Source organism: Aplysia californica, unplaced genomic scaffold (assembly GCF_000002075.1).
Source record: "Aplysia californica isolate F4 #8 unplaced genomic scaffold, AplCal3.0 scaffold00020, whole genome shotgun sequence".
In the NCBI taxonomy this organism is placed as follows: Eukaryota; Metazoa; Mollusca; class Gastropoda; order Aplysiida; family Aplysiidae; genus Aplysia; species Aplysia californica.
This window is the reverse complement of record NW_004797290.1, coordinates 270,015-288,384: the sequence shown is the minus strand read 5'-3', so window position 1 is coordinate 288,384 and position 18,370 is coordinate 270,015. Positions and strand designations below refer to the sequence as shown.

Here is an 18,370-nt window from a genome sequence, read left to right as displayed (position 1 = left end):
GGGGGTAGATAAAACAGAAAAGGAAACAAAGCGCAAAGATCTATTTCATGTGGCTGCTTTCTAGTGAACTATACGGCTAGTCAATAAAAACACGGTGTACTACTGGCGTCTGTGGCTTGACGGTAAAGCTCGTCGCCGTTGTACCAAGAAAGTGAATTCAATTCCCCTTAGATGTGAAGAAGTTGGGTTTTTTTTTTTTTGATCAAGAATCTTCGTCTGTCTGTTGCGACGTTGTTTCCCTCTCAGGCCAAGCTGGCTATGATAGACAGGATCGAAGCATGATCTAAAGTATGTCACGGAGGACGTAAAACATTTACAATACTTCACACTGTTTTCGTCAAACGTTTAATTTCGCGAACAGTACATGTATTGTTAGATTTTTGGCTAATGAATGCACAAAGTTTAGAAAAATAACGCTCACAGGGTGTAACGAGTCCTTCGGTGTTGTTGGACGGTCTAAACACCTAAGATCCTGGCGTGATTTAGCAACAATCAAGATCCTCTTTATAGAGCGGCAGATCTCAACTTTTGTCTTCTATTTTAATTTTTGCAAAATACTACTGAAAGAAGTCGACAACAAAAGTAACATTTGGGAGAAAAACCACGAGGAGTTCATGAATGAGACAGAATTACATGTACCGTGCCTATCTAAGTTAAAGGGGCGCCTTGAAGCGGTACCGAACAACGCTGTAGATCTCTCTATGAATCAACGATCGTACATAACAAGATAGTTCACTCAGCCAAGAAATGTCGACGGAAGTCCGCGCATTGGTTCAGATGGCGCTGCACTCTTTGTTTTGAAGCTCTCTTTCGTTTCTTCAAAAGAAATATAGGAATAGCACAGTTTTGTTAATTTTACTTTTATTGTTTTTCTCACAAGTGGGGTAACTCTGTTCGGAAAGCCCGCTCTTTTTCGAAGAGGGCGCCACCATAGGAGTGAACTATCTTGTTATACACGATCTTTGCTATGTATTCACAGGAGTCTGCAGTCTTTGGAAAAAGGCGCTCTCGGTTTTTTGGGCATGTGGAGTTATTGGTATCACCTTAAAGTTTGTTTATCTGCATTGCCTTCGATGTACAAAATACCCATTTATCTTAAATAGAAGTCGAGATATCCGCAATTGAAGGAGGTGGAGGTCGCACCGTTTAAGAGATTAATTTAGCGGGAAAATGGCCAACAAAGCGTGGTTATTTCCCATTTCAGTAAAATCCACACAGAAATGTGTTCTTTAATTTGAATAGACATGAAAAAATGTTGGGCCAAACATTTTTTTAAAAATCGATAAGAATAGCCAAATTGGGGGGAAAATGCCAGTTTCTTCAATTTCATTATTTTGACGAGTGTGTGATTTCACCACACTGTGTCACATTTTAGTTTGACGTACAGTATAGTAAGCGAAAACGTACAACTACAAAACATCTTTTGGAACGTGGCTAAATAACGTGAAGCTTTTGTTGTAAGTCTAGTTTACTGTACATTGATGGCACTACATAGACTAGGATTTTGGGTAGTGTTATCTTTTACTATAATAAACCTGTGGAATGGGGTTTTTTTTCACTTGCACTTGGTAGCGTATTTGTTGGAAAATGTCTTCGTTGTGGGTGTGCCTTGTTTAAAAAAAAAAATGATAATACTTTTTTTCGGAGCAGTGCAAGCCCCTGTTTCACCATCAAGACCACCATCTCCACCAATAACAATGGCAACACCTCCAGCAACAACAACATCTTCAGCAACAACAACAACGCCTACAACAACAACACCACTGACAACAACAAAACCACCAACATCACCACCAACAAGAACAACAACACCACCGCCCAAGTGTGAACTTCTCGCCGACATCATCCTGGTCATGGACTCCTCTGGGAGTATCAACAGGAACTACGACCGACAACTGGATTTTGCCGCTAACCTAACACAGAACTTTGACCTGGGACCTGACGATGTCCGTTTTGGAGGTGTCATTTTCTCGGACACAGCTGAGAAACTTTTTGATTTGAAGGATTACTCTGATCATGAGAACTTGTCACAAGTACGATTTCTGCTCTTACTTCTTTTTGAATATAAAATACACAATCAAAGCGGTGGCTGCACAATTCTGTCTGCTCTTAATTCCGATTCCTTTGCTTCGTTATTTTGCATATTATTAATATTATTATTATATCAGCAATGCTGACCCCCCCCCCCAAAAAAAAAGCCCCACAAAAAGGTGTATTGTAAGAGGCACTGAGGTTGAATAACAAACAATTTAAAAAATTACTCTTGCCGTATTTAAGCTGTCCTTGCTCCGACTTTTGAAGGGTTAAACTTGTTGACAAAGTGAAATAATACATTTTTTCCATGGCCGTTTAAAGCAAATTCTGCTATCGTCTCTGAAGCTTGAACAGATGGGTGACCTACAAAACCAACCATAACATCAAATTTTAGTTGAATCGAATGCTCTGATCTGAAATGGATAAAATAAAAAATATACGCTGTGTATACTTTTACCGCATCCGATATTTCAGGCCATAAAGAAAGCCAAGTATATGGGCAAAATGACAAGTACCGACTTAGCCCTGACTATGGTGGCACACGGGATGTTTGAGAAGGTGAATGGAGGACGAGACAACGCTCGGAAAATAGTCATCGTCATGACAGACGGTGAATCTACTTTCAGAGACAAAAGTAAGTAAACTAATGTAAGACAAAACATTGGAGATGCTGTTACACGTATCACAAAGAGTGAAATACGTGTATATGAACTGTTTTGTTCCAAGACAGTTGTTACAATAATTTATAACGACTGACTCCTACAAATCCTTATAGCGGGTGTTTGGCGGGTGCTCTCAGTCTGGTGTGGTTTGCTCCTTTCCTATCAAACATCTATCCTCCTTCCTTTTTGTGTTTGTTACTCTCTTGTAACACCTCTAATCTTCGGCACTTATTTGACTTTATATTAATTGTGTTAAAATTGGCCGCATGGGTGGTTGGTGGGTGCTCTGGTGTAGTTTGCTCCTTCTTTCCTATCGAACATCTATCGTCCTTATCTCGACTCTTTCTTTTTTGTGTATGTTACTCTCTTGTAACACACATCTTTCTTCGGCACTTATATGACCTTATTGTGTAGCAAGTGCTATAAAACACTTACTAAAACTAAAATTGGCTGCACACAAATCGGAATAAGGGGCTCTCGTGGCCAAAAGGTTAAGGTGTTCCCTTTTCATTCAAAAGGTCCCGGGTTCGAACCCCGGTAGCGACCGAAAACTTTTCTTCTCTCTAAAATTGTCTCCTTTGACTTCCTTTCCTGCTCTCTTCCAATGTTCTGTCGTCTGCGTTCGTCTTCACTTTCTCCCTCCATCCCTTCACCTCCTTTGCCCCCTCCTCTAGGCTCGAGACTCTTTCTGCAGCCTTTCTACAGCTACTCCTTGGCTCTTTCTTACTGCTGTCTTTCAGACACACCCCTGATTTTGTGGTAGGTAAGATCTAGCCTTCTCGGACAAGGGCGAAAAATCTCGGAGGTCCTGTGTGCAAGTTGAGCACGTATAAGACCCCTTGGCGATTTAAAATCGATAAGAGTAGGCTTCGGCCGCCACCCGCGAAAAATTCAAAATTTCCTACCAACTGAAAATGTTTAATGTGTCCCGTGCGCTCATATACATGTATGGCCTTATGCAGTTGCGAGCGCCGTAAAACACTTACCAAAGGGGAAAAAAAAGAAAAAAGGGAGGAATGGCCTTCTGTTGGATCGCCGTCAATTTGAGGGCATAATCTCATAGCTAACCTAGATAATGCTTCAACTGAATTTCAAATAACACTTCCGTTCTTGAAGTACATCATTACATGTTTCCCCCCCCCCAATTCTATTCAAGCCAAGACGGCCGCTGACAAGTTAAAGAAGCAGGGGGTCACCATCATATCCATCGGTATCGCCGACGCTAAAGAACAAGAACTGAAAGACATTGCGTCGGGACCTGATGACGTGTTCCAAGTGGCGGGCTTCAGCGCTCTAGACAGAATAGCCAACACCGTAGCCGACAGGACCTGTCATGGTAAGAACAGTTACTAAACTGGACCATATAATAGGTACTATTGTAGTACATGTATACAAATCTAAGAAATTTGGCACCTTTACAGTTCTTTTTTTCTTTTTCTAGAAATAGAAATACCTTAGTAAACTCGCACAAAAAAGTCAAGACACAAAAATTCAAAGAAAGATTTTTTCCAAAAAGATGCTTTCGACTCTATAGATTAAGTGTGTACAATTTCAGATTTTAACAACAACGGGCAAATTTGCTGTACCAGTACAGGCAAACTGTGTCTGGTCGTCAGTGCGTGTGCCAAGTTGGGTTGACTGATCTCAACGGGTTTGTGAGATGTTGAAGTTTAAATTTGACAGGGGAAAACATAAGTTGTTCCATGACTTTTTTGGGCGAGTTTACTTTGCAGACATTTACTTATAATCTTTTAAAGTCTATGCCTAAACCTATAGGTTTATGTGGCATCACCATTTAGTAAGACATATATAGACCAATGGGTTGTGAAAATTGAATTAGCTGTTGTTGTTGCTTACCTCATATCCAAGCCGTGTAAAAACGCATGACAGCACACAGAAGTCAAATGCAACGTCAAAAACACAGTGAACGTTTACCATTATAGAAATCAATGGAGGAATGTAATCCTCAGAGAGAAGTTGATATCAAAAAAGCATTTGACGAAATTAAGACTTCAACAAAAGTTAGCAAGCCTCATGTTACTGAGCTCTGATTACATGCATGATGTGCCGGTACTGGCATATAGACATCCGGACACACACAGACACACACACACTCACATACAGACACACACACACATACACACACATGCACACACACATACACACACACACTCACACCACAGATACACATATACTCACACACACACAGATACACACACAGACACACACACTCGCACATACACACACACACACACACACACACAAACAAACATAAACACATAGAGGAAACAATAAATGTACACATTTAATAAAGTTTTTCTTAAGTGTACAAGTCCAAAGTATGTATTATGCTTTTTACAGGATAAGTTTGAGAAAGAATGAAAAATCTACAAAATGTCTCAACTGGTTTAGCGAAAGGCAAAAATCAAAACATTTTTTCTGAAATACAAAAGCCACATGATAGGCTCCAAGCTGATATCGTATATACTTAAAATACTGACTGGAACAGAAACATGTACAATACAAATCATGTTAAGTGATATTTTACATTTTTGCAAATAGCCAGTGTTTGGAGCTTCTGTCACAACATTTTTGGGATTCATTCAAATTTCAGCTTAAACACTTTAACATCTAACTGTAATTGTCATTTTTTTGTTTCTTTTGCTTCTCTTCAGATTCTACTCCAAGTAGGCCTACAGTGTAACCTCAAGAGCAACAGTGCATATGAGTGAATGTCAATAAAAATTGTAAACAGCTTGAGAGTGACTTTTGGCTACATTTCATACTTGCACAAAATATGCACACATATGTGTGTGTATGTGTATGTGCTTGTGAGGGGGATATGATGTGAAAAGATCAATTCATTGTCGTATTGAGAATACGCTATCTTCAGATAAGCATGTCATGAAAAATAACGTTTTCATTCAGTTCAGGCTCCGACTAGTATAGCCTTCTATCAACAACTGATGCTTTCTTCACTGAATTTTAGATTAATAAAAATAAAACACAAAATTAAAACAAACTTTTTATAATTAATACAGATGCAATGAACATTATATTAAAAATAGAAATATAATTGTAACATTAATTCCAGCCTCCAAAAAGTTATTGCAAATGCTGATAAAGTGAGGAAAGTAAAGATATACAAAAACTTTGAAAGACGTTAACGTATAAATCTTCATAAACATCACCATGGAGGTAATTGAGGTCAACCTTTTGAGAAATTAACACAGCCATTCTTCCTCCAATAGGCTATACATTCCACTCTATCCACTTTTCTTTTCCTCCTTTCCCTGTCTCTCTCTCTGTCTATTCATTTATACGTTTGTTTCTCGCTCTCTCTCTCTTTCTCTCTCTTTCTCTCTCTCTCTCAGGCTCTTTCTCTCTTTCATACACACACACACATACGCACACACACACATATGCATGCACCACGCATGCACACATATAAAAAAAGATACATGCGTACATAGGCAAAAGCTCACAGACATATACACACAAAAAACCGCTATCTTATCCAGTTCTAATCCTTTGTCGTCTAAGTCTACGGTACCACTATTTATGTCAACATATCAAATCAGCACACTTAAACTGTAGTGGCGGCGGTATGTCCTTCGAGAACAGCACATACTTTCAGACTTTATTCAACTTCAAAACTTTCGATCTCTCTTCCTAACACTTTCCCCACTCAAAACAAGCCCATAATATCAGAAAATATGAAACAATGTAGGCCTATCTTATAATGTACGATTTAAAAAACATATTTCAAAATTGTTTCTTGCATTTTTCAAAACTATAGCAATGTTACACCTTCCAACAAACAAACAAAAAAAGTGTAAAATTCCCACATAAAATGGATATTAGTCTATTATATTATATATGTGTGTGTTCCCTCATATTATTATGCTGCCCAATAGATATAGGTTAAGTAGAAAAGGAATGTACTATTCTTGAAATTTGAAAAAAAAAAGAGAATTTAAGAATTGAAGCAAACAAATCAACATGAATACACTTTAACAACAGCTGAAATCATCCTTTGAATGCTTAAAATTTATACAATAACAATACCATAAAAATATACTCTTCTCATCTTCCCCCCCCCCCCCTCCCCCTCTGATTTCCTATATCTTCTTTTCCTCAAAGCATAGAAGGCAAAATTATTGGGCATCCATCATTTTAAACCAGGCTTATCTGTATTGTGAATATGAAAACAGTTTAGGTACAGTACTTAATTCATTTATTGGTAACAGTTTAGTATAAAGCACCCCATTACTTCCCAGCTGTTTCCTGTTCCATCAAAACAAAGCACCAGTCCCACTGTGACCTCCACCGTGACCCTGAGTCTGAGTACTGGGTCAAGTTAGTTCCATATGGGGGGATCCTAGTTTACTTTCACGTACTGATTTTACTTGTCGAGCTCTGGAAACAGCTTGAACGCCCTCCTATAGAGTTCCATTGCCTTCATTGCCTTTCCTGATGCCTGTTAAGCAGAAAGAAATATTGTCACAAAAAATTTTGCTGTTGAAAAGACAACAGACATCACAGTGGTTACAAGAAAAGACAGCATAGAATAATTGGGCAATCAAAAGAAATATGTGAGGCAGCGTGGTGAAATCAGGCGCTCATCAAAATAATGAAAGTAAAGAAACTGACACTTTTTTCCCTGATTTGATGATTTTTATCGAAATTGTGTTTTTTGGCTTAACACCTTGTATGTCTATTTAAGAATCCATTTCAGTATAAATTATATTGAAAACCGTTAATCAAAGGTACCAAAAAAATGTTAATTGTCAGTTTCCATGGCTCTGAGGCTTTGTAAATAACCAAACTTTGACTGCCATTTTATCATTAATTTTACCTCTGAAACAAGGTGACTCCCACTTCATTCAATTGTAAATATCTCAAAATGTACTCAAGATAAATGGGTAATTCTTTCATTGAAAACTAGGCAAATGAACAAGTTTTAAGACAATACCAATAACTCCACCTGCCCAAAAACTGATGAGTGCCTGATTCCACTGCGTCATGACACATATCGCTGGTGGAGTGATGAAACCTCGTAACCCCAGAAAGGAAAATTTTACAGGAGAGACAAAAAACTGATTTACTCTTGAATAAATTGACCTATATGAACCAAAGTTGGTACAGATAGATAAAAACATGTTAGAAACGTGGTTAGTACATAAAAAAAAAAATTTCTATTGTTTATGTGGTTACGCTGTGGGATGCGAGGTTTCATTACACCATTTTTGTCGTGATGAAACCACGTAGTCAGCTGGTGGGAGGGTTGCGAGGTTTCATCAGGACAGAGTTTGAGGGTTGAGAGTTTTCTCGCTGCTCATTTTGGTTGCAGTATGCGTCTGATGTTTGAAACGCCACAAAGTGATAAAGATGTTTATTCGAAACTAATTGGTTTGAAGTTCGATTCCCGGCCAACTGAAGCCAAATAAATGTGTGTTACCTGCAGAATTTATGTTTGAATCCTCAAACGGATTGCAATTAATGCAAATTGTTTCATTATGATTTGCCAAGATTAGATCTGGTTACTTCCAGTTTTACTAAAATGCACAAATTAATAATAATCTCTGCAATATGGTCTCTGTTTGCACTACAGGTGGTTTTCATAAGAGATTTGAATCATAATGAACAACAATTAATGTTAATGGTATAAATTGTCATGAAGTGACGATGCATACTGGCAATAACAGATTTAAGCACTTGTAGGTGATTGTACTTTAACGTTTTGTGTAGAGTGGTGTGGCAGGATGGATCTTATGTTTCTGTGTCCTGCCTTCGGAACGGCAGCCCATTCATATTTGAGGTGTATCTTGAACTAAATGTTCATGTCTAGGATGTACTTCAAACACCTGACAATAGGATCACCCGTTTTTCTACCTAGTTTTATAGACTTGTCGTAGCTTCCACACTTAGAATATTCCTTGAAGAATGTGTCATCCGAATATTTGTTTTGATAAGTTTCTTATTTTGCTCTTGCCATCATGAAGAAATGGAGGTAGTCTTGGAGGACCTCGATGCATCTTTTTCGAAGCGATCTCTTAATAGTTGAGTTCACACTGTTAATTTCCCTATGTGTTTGTCATTTGATATAATGTTTTTGTTCAATTGTGCTTCCATGTGTTGTTGAAAACAGGCTGAGAGAAACATTTTCTAGTGTGGCATTTCTGTATTGGTAACCACAGTTGTCGCTGTCGATAATGGTTTTCTGGAAGTCCAGCTTTTCCTTCAGGAAATCCAAAAGACATGAAGCTAACTCATTTGTCATAAGTCCCCCTTCTGCTTCATGACACACGTAGAAAAATAGTCTGACGTGTTGCAGCATCCGATAGCGTAAAGTTATGAACGGCGAGTTTCGTTTTGTAATGTAAGGCTGATGCTGAAGATCCATTGAAACTACCGCCGTTTTAGGTTCATCGCTGGCTAGAGATTTGATGGCTTCAGATTTATCTAATTTCTTTTCTTTGCGCTCTTCCTCCTTTTCTAGAATGTGAGCATTCCAAAGATCCTCCAGCACTTTGTCAACTTCACGACTGATGCAAAGGTCGCACATAATATATATCTTTGACATGAATAGCGACATGTGATTCTGCTTGAATGCTTCATCCAGGCCGGGTTTGTTGAGAGGCCGCCTCCCGTGGTCTTGGCAGAATTGTATATTTTGTAGATATCTGAGTTGCTTTGATAATTATTGGTTCTAAGTTTCTTCCAAATCATTCATCCAACCCAGTTCAATTCAGGAACATCTTTTAACACGCTGGCACCTTATGGCCACCTTTTAAAAGTGTTCATAGAAGGTATTCCATCTCTGGTTAGTCTCTGAATACCTCCACCGAGGTCCACTAGTCATCTCATGAAAGGGTCCACACTAAATCAAAATTAGAATGTCTATCAACTTCAGAGAGCCCTTTACATTTCAGAGTCCAGCTCTTGCAATCACAGTTTGGTTTCAATAATTTAGCTGGGATTTTCATTGAACCTTTACGTATTCCGATCCTGTCCTGATCCACAAATAGCTTTTCGCTTATTTGTTGCCACTCCTAAAAACCCTTTCTTTTCCTCTGTGGAGCATCATTTATGCTGGCATCACAAATGGGCTGTGTCTCAGGATCAGGCTCCAGGAAAAGTGGCTAAGGTGCCTGAATATGGTCTACAGATCGTGTTGCTGTGACCTCGAAGGTAATAATTCAGCATCTGACTTACAGCTGCCTAGTGAAACGTCAGTATGGTTTGGGGTATGATTCCAGGCGACAACGGTGTTGGTGCAGACTCAGTCTGGGATGAAGCTGATACTTCCTTATCACTACATAACAGGAACAGCCCTGGAAAGGACTGCGACATGGTGGGTGGGGGTCAATTCATGGAACGTGGTCTGCTCAGTGGTTTCCAAACCAGCCCTTGTAGGGTATAAAGATCTAGGTGATGAGCACAGTTAGAAGGAGATATTCAATACAGATTCGGACATGTTCGTATTACTTCTGTTGTTGAGGCACACATTTGTCACAATGTCCTCTAAAGACTTCAGAGTCATCAACACCATGGTTAAGTTCAGTACTATTCGGTCTCCACCACAACTGGAGGATTCAACTACACAGCGGATTCATAGTCTGAGACTCCCCCGGGGCGGTGCCACTGACAGAAATGTCTTTAGGCCATTACCAAAGGGGGGGGGGGGGGGGGGAGGGAGAGACATTTCTCGTCTAGTGCACAGTAGAATTGTAAATGGACTGATCTAACAATGTCATGCTCATAACTGTGCCTGAACTACAACAGGAAACTGCTGCTTTTTCTGGTCCTAATCCTTACTATCGTCATTTTCCGCTACTTCTTCTGTATGTTTGTCACACTCTTGTGACCTGCTATTTCCGGGGTGCCTTGATAGTTGAAGCAGACTTTGTGCTGCTGAAGCTAGAGGGGCGAGCAGAGTAAGTCTGATTCCCTGTAAGGACTTCTCTGTTGACATTCAACTCTTGGCGCTCGTATGACCGTATGCAGTTGCGGGCGCCGTAAAACCTGTACTAAAACTAAAAATAGTCTGAGAAGATGCGAAACCTTACCCTCTCTTTGATAAACAGAATGGCCTGTTGACATCAGGAGAGTGCATAGATCTGTCACCTAGTCTTAGTAAGGACTACCGTCACCTGTCATTTCAAGGTGTGACTGTTGCCTTAACTTAAACGTTAACTACGTTTGTGCTCGATGAGAACATCTTGATTACCAGCACGTTAGTCATCTTAATGAATGGATTTTTAATATATTTACACAATGTAAGTACTTCACTTATGACCATATTTGAACTTCTGAACTGACTGAAATAAAGTGAATGAATAAAAGAATGAATGAATGTAAGGATGAATAAATGAATGAAATATTTCTTTATTCCGTCAGATACATTAAATGCACCAGACAATGTCAGTTATTGGTGCTTCAATTAAGCTAATTCATAAAGAAGGCTTATCCAGAACCTCGTATAAGCACGCTGCTCTTTCAAACCGGGAGTGATGAAACCACGCAAAAGCAGATCGACGCACCGGATGAGGGTTGCGAGGTTTCATCACGCCAGGATATCACGGGGGCAAACATACGAGTTTTTTTTATTAAGTTTTTTTCATAGGCTACTTTCTCTTACTAATTTAACCTTGTGCTTTTGACACATTGTGAAGAAAGACTGGGAGAAGACATTAAGCCAAAAAAACGAATTTAGTAAAAATTGAGGGTTACGAGGTTTCATCACTCCACCAGCGATATTTTACAACACCATTTTTATCTATAAGATTGGTATTACACAGAAGTGTGTGTTTGTTTGTTTGTGTGTGTGCGTGTGTGTGTCTGTGTGTGTGTGTGTGTATGTGTGTGCGTGCGCATGCATGTGTGTGTGTGTCAAGACCACTAGTCTTTGCTTTTTAATCAGACAAGAATAATATTTGAAAAGAAACTTTAAAAAAAAGAACAGATTTAACTGAAAAGCTGTATAGTGAGCATGAGTCCATGTGTAATAAAAATAGTAATACTAAGTGACACATGCGTCTTAGCTCTGTTGTAGATAAGCTCATTGGGGAACTACAAATGGGATTTATGAAAGGAAGACATAATATATCCTTAATTCACAAAGAGATTGGCGATATTTTACACATACACAAGACCACAGATTCATCAAAAATTATTCTTACTGTAGATTTCAAACAGGCATAAGATTCTGTAAACATACAATATCAAGAATCAATTATTTCTTTGTAGAAATTTTAGAAAACCTCCCTAACAGGCTAAAGCAGGGTCCTCTATATGTGAGAGAACACAAACAACAAAGGAAGACAGTTTGAGATGACTAAGACATCTGGAAAAGATTAAAGATTAAATAATCTCAAATCGAAGCAATGTACTGGATATCACAAAATGGAAAGCGAGCAAGAGGAAGACCTAGGAGCAAACAGAAAAGACTAACATGGAAATAGGGACAGAAATCTAGCCTAGAATATATAACTTTTTTGCGAACATTTCATGATAGCCATATTTGTCAAATTACATTTGAGAACATGAGCATCATGAAAGACACATATCCAAATTAGGATATAAGTGTGAAGGATGTAGGTGAAATTACTCAGTTTACAAAGCCTTACCTCTAGCCTGTCTGCCTCTTGCATTAGTTGCATTGCTTCCTGCTGTGCCTCTGACATTTGAGAAGCAGAGGTATTTTCATACATAATATCGGTTCTAAGGATGTACTTTTTGCCATCGCTGAAAAATATTCAAAAAGATTTTTTAAAACTACATTTTACACAAAACTGCCAGATGGACATAATAATAGGTGGGCTTTTTTTTAATACATGGAATTCGTGACACGTCAGTTATAGGGAAAGTATCTTCAGGAGTCATCCGCCCCTAAAAACACATATTATATTTCTGTGAATCACTGCCTGGCTCACTCACTCAGAGCACATTAGTATCAGAGGGGCTAGAGAGGTGAAAAGCATTTGTTTTAAACTTTTTATTAATAGTGCCTACCTCAAAGGCATATGTCCTATCTATGGGTAAGTAAGGGCTTAACTCCATGTAGTCCAGCCACTGTTTATACACCTTCTTCCTACCCATATGAGGAAACTTTCACTTCTCAAAGCTATTCAATAACACGTGACCCCAAAGCAAGTAGGCAGCGTGTGAAGGCAGCTTGCCATGATGCCTCTTAGGAATGATAAATTAACCAAGAACAAGAGTTATTATAATATATCTCATAAATGAACCATTTTCAAATTGTGAGGACAGCTGAAGTGCCTCTTTCCCCTCCAGCAGTGTCATAAAACACAAAAACAGAAATTATATCAAATCAGGCTTTTCAACAAAGAAACTAATTACTATACATCCTATTTAACAGGAATTTTGTCAAAGTCCTAAAGCCGCAAATTTATATAATCAATATCCATATGTTCAAAAAGAGTTTCTACTGAGTTTATTTGACTTGATCATTTCCAGTGAAATACTATTACAGAAAATAAATATTTTTCATTTCCAGAGTACTCAAAAAAGTCATGGGTATGTACTAAAACTAAACAAAAAGCAACATGCAAAAATTTTATGACGACTTCTTCATGGTCAACGGTAATGTACATACTTCGGAACAAAAATATCCCAGTTAGTAACAAACATACCCTAACTTCTCGCCCTCATGCAGTCGGTTGTGGTTAAAAATGATGGCCAAACCTGACTTAGGGTGGATACGACAGAGGACATTTTTCTCCTCAGCGCAGTACTTTCCATCTGGACCCTGAAAAATATAAAAAATTGGAAAATATAACTGTTGAAATGACTTTCTTCACCTGAACCATGGGACAAAGATCTGTAGCTCCAAACAATAACTGCCACAACAAAACAACTCTCAAAGAAAAAATAAGTGGCATACTCTTAAAACCAATTTACACAGTACTTTAACAATTTGAGTTAGGTTGATTTCTGCAATGACATGATTTATGTTTAAAATTTTAACATATTAAGTAGTGCAGACAAAATATACCAGTCTTGATAGTTAAAAGTAAATACAAAACACGACAAGAACATGTTTTCTGAAACTCAGATTCTATAGGTTACTGCATCTTGAACATTGTACAAACTACAGGGCAGAGACGGAGGCTCTAATAATATATATGCAGCAAACATCATCAAGAATGTGGTAGACCCCTAAAGCCAAGTAGTATTCCGAACAGATGCCATGTCAGTACTGCAGGCAATCACTTCCGGCAAACTACCAAGGCTACGAAAAGTAATTGAGGACATCCCATATCTGAGAATCATGCTGCAGTGGATTCCATCACACTGTGGTGTCTTAGGAAATGAGCATGCAGACAGGATGGCCAAATTAGGAGCACAGAAAGAGCAACCAGACAACAGCGTTAACTACACAGAAATAAAAACTATTATAAATAGACTATTTAAAGCACCTCAGACACCAGATGGCTACCATGAGCTGTCCTGCCAAGAACAAGTGATTATCTTCAGACTAAGGACATAACACACAAGACTGAGACAACATATGTACAAACGTTTTAAACTAGTACAATCATCAAAATGCCAGTGTGGAGAGGCGGACCAAACTGTTGAACACATCCTTCAGCACTGCAAGACACACAGGACCCTGAGACAGGAAACGTGGCCAACCCCACTGACGCTACAAGAGAAGCTATACGGGCTGAGAGATGAACTGAGCAGGACGGCCCAATTTATGACAGATATCAGACTTCAAGTGTGATGCGATTGAGAAGAAGAAGAAGACTGCATCTTTCAAACAATGTTTGGTTCAGCTATTTTCTTTTCAAAAAATGAAAAAGGTGAAGATATATATGTGTCATGACGTGGTGGAATCAGGTGCTCATCAATTTTGGGCATGTGGAGTATGATGTGAAAGCTTATTTATTTGCCTTGTTTTAAATAAAAAAGGATACCCACCTCTTTAACAGAAGTTGAGATATATATCTAAAATTTGCGATTGAAAGAGATCAGCCGGCCTGTTTTCAGTGGTAAAATAAGCGCGAAAATTGCCACCAAAGTTTGGTAACTTCAATAGCTTGAAAGTCTTTTAAAACAGAAAAATTACATATTTTGTGACTTTTTCAGTAAAATTCACAAGGAAATGTGTTTTTATATATGGACACAAAAGGTGTTTGGTTAAATAACAAAAATTCAATAAAAATGCCAAACTGGTAGGAAAATGCCTGTTTCTTCAATTTCTTAATTTGAAGAGCACCTGATTTAACCATGATGCCTCAGGTCACATTTACCTTAAACAAAACCTGTGATGGGTCAATGAAATTAGTGCTTCCTCCTGAGAAATCTCCATTTAAGTAGAGCATAAATGTCTGCAGAGACCTCTCTGACGCTGATCGAACAAAATATCCGTCATTGTGCGGGGCAAAGTGGCCGGTGGGGAAGTATCTGCACAGTCGAAAAACCTGGTTGAAAGACACACTTGATTCTTTTAAAATGGGACAGGTGGGGAAATTCAAAAGTCAATTTTTAAAAAAGGATGTTTTACTCATGGTTTTCATAAATAAAAAAAGAAAAGATATACACTTTTAATGCCACTGCATTGCTTATAGTAATTATGGAAGTTTCTAAGAGGCAAGGAAAAAACCCCCCGATACATTTCTCACTGTTGCAACCTACTGTCGGCTTCATCATCAACATAAAAACTACAAATGCCTTGCCACAGCCCAGACCCTCTTTGAAACAAGAATAATAAGTCTTGATCAGGACACACTGCAGAGGTCTTCAATGGAAATTCTTTCTCTGTGCTCTATATATATTTCTATATATTGTGGAAAGGTTCATTTAGGGAAGAGACTTAAGTACAAACTAGGGTTCTAAACAATCACAGATTTACAGCTCTAGATCTGAAGAAAGATGGACTTCTTTGAAACTCCAAGTTGAAAACAAAACCAAGGAAGTAGAGAACAGATTATATGTTAGTATCGAATATAAAAATCTTTTGCTCACATTATGGACACTTAAATACTATTGCTTACATCGTTGAGACCTTTTGGCACCCAGGTTCCTTGCATGAGAGAAGTCACACCTTCAATGTGTATACTGTGAGGGTCACCGTCAATAACAATGTCTTTCAGATGTCCTTTGATGCGCTTCCATAATAAATCTGCCAGCTGTGGGCTTTGAAAGGATATTCTGGGGGAAAAAAAGAGCAATTTACTTTTGAGATCCCATAACAAAAAGGACAGGCTATGACCTACAGTCACATATAAGGTGAAACGCAACTCTAGCTTTAAAATTATTTGTAAAAGAAATAATAAATTCAAATGATAAAATTGAATGATCTACAAACTCTCTTAACTGGCCAAAACTATTGATATTATTCCCTATTAAAATCTAAGTTTTGTTGTCTTTTTGTTTATGTTTTACCGTGCACGCAACTGCATAAGGTCATATGAGCACGCCAAACACATTAAACATTTTGAGTTGGTAGGAAATTTTGAATTTTGCTCGGGTGGTGGTCGAAACCTACTCTTATCAATGTTGGACCACCAGCAATCTTTAATGTGCGCAACTGCACACGGGACCTCCAAGATTTCTTTTCGCTTTTATCCGAGAAGGCTAGGTGTAAATCTTACCTACCATAAGATCAGGGGCTTGGCTGAAAGACAGCAGTAAGAAGGAGCCAAGGATTAGCAGGTCAAAGGATGCAGAACGAGTCAGGACCTCAGAGGAGGGGGCAAAGGAGGTGAGGGGGTGTAGGCAGAAAATGGAGGTGAAAGCAGACAACGGAACATTATTGTTAAAGAGCATGAAAGGATGTGAAAGGAGAGAACTTTAGAGAAAACATTTTTCTGGTGCTATCCCGATTTGAACCCGGGACCTATTGAATGAGAGGCAAGCCTTAACCTCTAGACAAATATATATAGATCCTCCCTAATCCAAGTATGAATTGGCCCCGTATCTTAAACTGCCAGCACAATGCTAAATATTAATGGGCTAGCACACAAAGGTTACCTTTGGGAACTTCGATAACTATCTCGAACAAAGCCAATGGCTTCAAAGCCTTCAGTTTCTCCCTCTTGAATGAAGTGTTGGCATTCCGTCTCTGTTAGGGTGTTTGCCAGCAAAAAACATTCATCTCCATAGTCCATCACCTCCTCTCTGTGCACCTGGCTTTGGGAGAAACTTTCATCTTCCTTAAGTGGCGGGAGAACCTTGAGATTTCCTCCATCTATCTGCAGTTGCCCCGACTCATTTGTTTCTGCTTCTAATCCAGGCACAAAGGCTTCTGAGACTGACTCAGACATTGGGATAGAGGACGATGTGACCTGGCCAGCAAAAGCAAAAATAAGCCTTTTAAAAAATCTGGACACTAAAGAAAAAACACAGTTTATTATCAGCATACAAGTAATTTATTTAGTATCTAGATCTAGTATCTACTAGAATCTACCAGAAAGTAACTCTATCCTAAATGATATAACCTCCACTTGGTAACAAAAAAATCAGAGGCCTTCAAAAACTCACACAAGCTCTTCACAAATTCACAAACCATTGCTTATAACATACATCCAAGTACATGTTATGCTCGCCCCCCCCCACCACCTTCTCAACTTTCTTCCTTACTCTTTCTCTCTCCTGCTCATCTCATATAGATCTAGATCTACACTCACAGCACTCAAACTATAATTATTGTTGTTTCCTTGACTTGATGCCATGCACTTTACACTTTACTTACGAAGTCGAACAGTTTCAAACTGTTTACACTTGCACTTAACCACTGGAGGCGGAGGTGGCAATCACTTTCTCAGTTCAGGTCAACAGAAAATCTAGATCTAGATCTATATCTAGTTTTTCTAGATCTTTATTCATGTCATTTCTTTACTTGCATCACGACAAGCAACCATTCGTGTTTGTTTATCCATTCTACTTCCTGCAGACTTTTGAAAATCCCAGACACCCCAAATATAGTAGGTGTAAAAAAATCCGTTGCTATTTTTGGTTTCATTTATGTCTCTGGCTCAGGCCAGAGACCGTAAATTATACCGAGACGGTGCAATCCTTCTTCGGCCTTTGTTCGCTATCGGAGAATCGAGGTCAGCGACTGCGCGCGTTGCTTTGCGCATTAATGAGCTCTTACAACACACGAAGTGTTACTATAACACGAGCTGTGGGGTGACCAGTTGGCCCTATTACAAGTTACTAGTTGTAAGGGATCAACTCAAACATTTATATTAGTAGCACAAGACATGTCCTGCATAATAAACTATTATTCGTAAGAACTGGATTTAAAGAATTATTATCAAAACGAAGGCAAAGATCATAAACATAATAATATAATATTAAAGTTCATGCAACATTTGATCTTAACTAAGGTCTAGAGTGTACTCTGAATGCCGTTAGTACAATAGGCAGTAGGTAGTGTTCAAAGAATAAATAAGAAAAAGAAAACAGACCAAAAAAGAAAAAAACCCAACAACAACAAACCAAAAACAAGCAAACAAACAAATAACACAACATGTTTGAAACAGGCAAATAATATTCACAACATACCTTTATCACTTCATCAAAATCAGGCACAGCCAAAGCTATCACTTGTAGAAATGAAAGGCTATTGGTGAGAAACTTTAATAAACTTTCTGTTCTTTTTGTTCTTTTCCTGCTGAATGGCTTCATTTCTTGTATTA

General features: G+C 38.5%; 2 protein-coding genes across 3 annotated transcripts; one reads left to right on the top strand and one right to left on the bottom strand.

Moving 5' to 3' along the window:
- Positions 1-1,853: 1,853 nt before the first annotated feature.
- On the top strand, positions 1,854-5,400 carry LOC101855844 (collagen alpha-1(XX) chain). Its single transcript, XM_013086991.2, has 4 exons — positions 1,854-2,033; positions 2,509-2,668; positions 3,853-4,032; positions 5,372-5,400. The coding sequence occupies exons 1-4, from the start codon at positions 1,854-1,856 to the stop codon at positions 5,398-5,400; spliced, it is 549 nt and encodes a 182-aa protein (XP_012942445.2).
- Positions 4,982-17,782, bottom strand: LOC101858459. Of its 2 annotated transcripts, none has more exons than XM_013086985.2 (7): positions 17,422-17,782; positions 16,701-17,014; positions 15,722-15,878; positions 14,978-15,148; positions 13,407-13,470; positions 12,329-12,446; positions 4,982-7,176 (listed from the first exon to the last, which is right to left on the bottom strand). In XM_013086985.2, exons 2-6 carry the CDS (start codon positions 16,991-16,993, stop codon positions 12,352-12,354), a joined length of 780 nt encoding a protein of 259 aa, XP_012942439.2. In that variant the 5' UTR covers positions 16,994-17,014; positions 17,422-17,782; the 3' UTR covers positions 4,982-7,176; positions 12,329-12,351. The 2 variants fall into 2 exon arrangements, with proteins under 2 accessions (XP_012942439.2, XP_005090674.1); XM_005090617.3 differs by having other exon boundaries at positions 13,355-13,470; positions 17,422-17,781.
- Between the last annotated feature and the right edge of the window lie 588 nt (positions 17,783-18,370).

Coding starts and splice junctions, on each gene's coding strand:
- LOC101855844 (XM_013086991.2), top strand. CDS start 1,854: ATGGACTCCTCTGGGAGTATCAACAGGAACTACGACCGACAACTGGAT. Junction 2,034..2,508: donor ATCATGAGAACTTGTCACAA/GTACGATTTCTG, acceptor CCGATATTTCAG/GCCATAAAGAAAGCCAAGTA. Junction 4,033..5,371: donor AGCCGACAGGACCTGTCATG/GTAAGAACAGTT, acceptor GCTTCTCTTCAG/ATTCTACTCCAAGTAGGCCT.
- LOC101858459 (XM_005090617.3), bottom strand. CDS start 16,993: ATGTCTGAGTCAGTCTCAGAAGCCTTTGTGCCTGGATTAGAAGCAGAA. Junction 15,879..16,700: donor AGTTATCGAAGTTCCCAAAG/GTAACCTTTGTG, acceptor TTTTTCCCCCAG/AATATCCTTTCAAAGCCCAC. Junction 12,447..13,354: donor CATGAGGGCGAGAAGTTAGG/GTATGTTTGTTA, acceptor AATATTTTTCAG/CGATGGCAAAAAGTACATCC.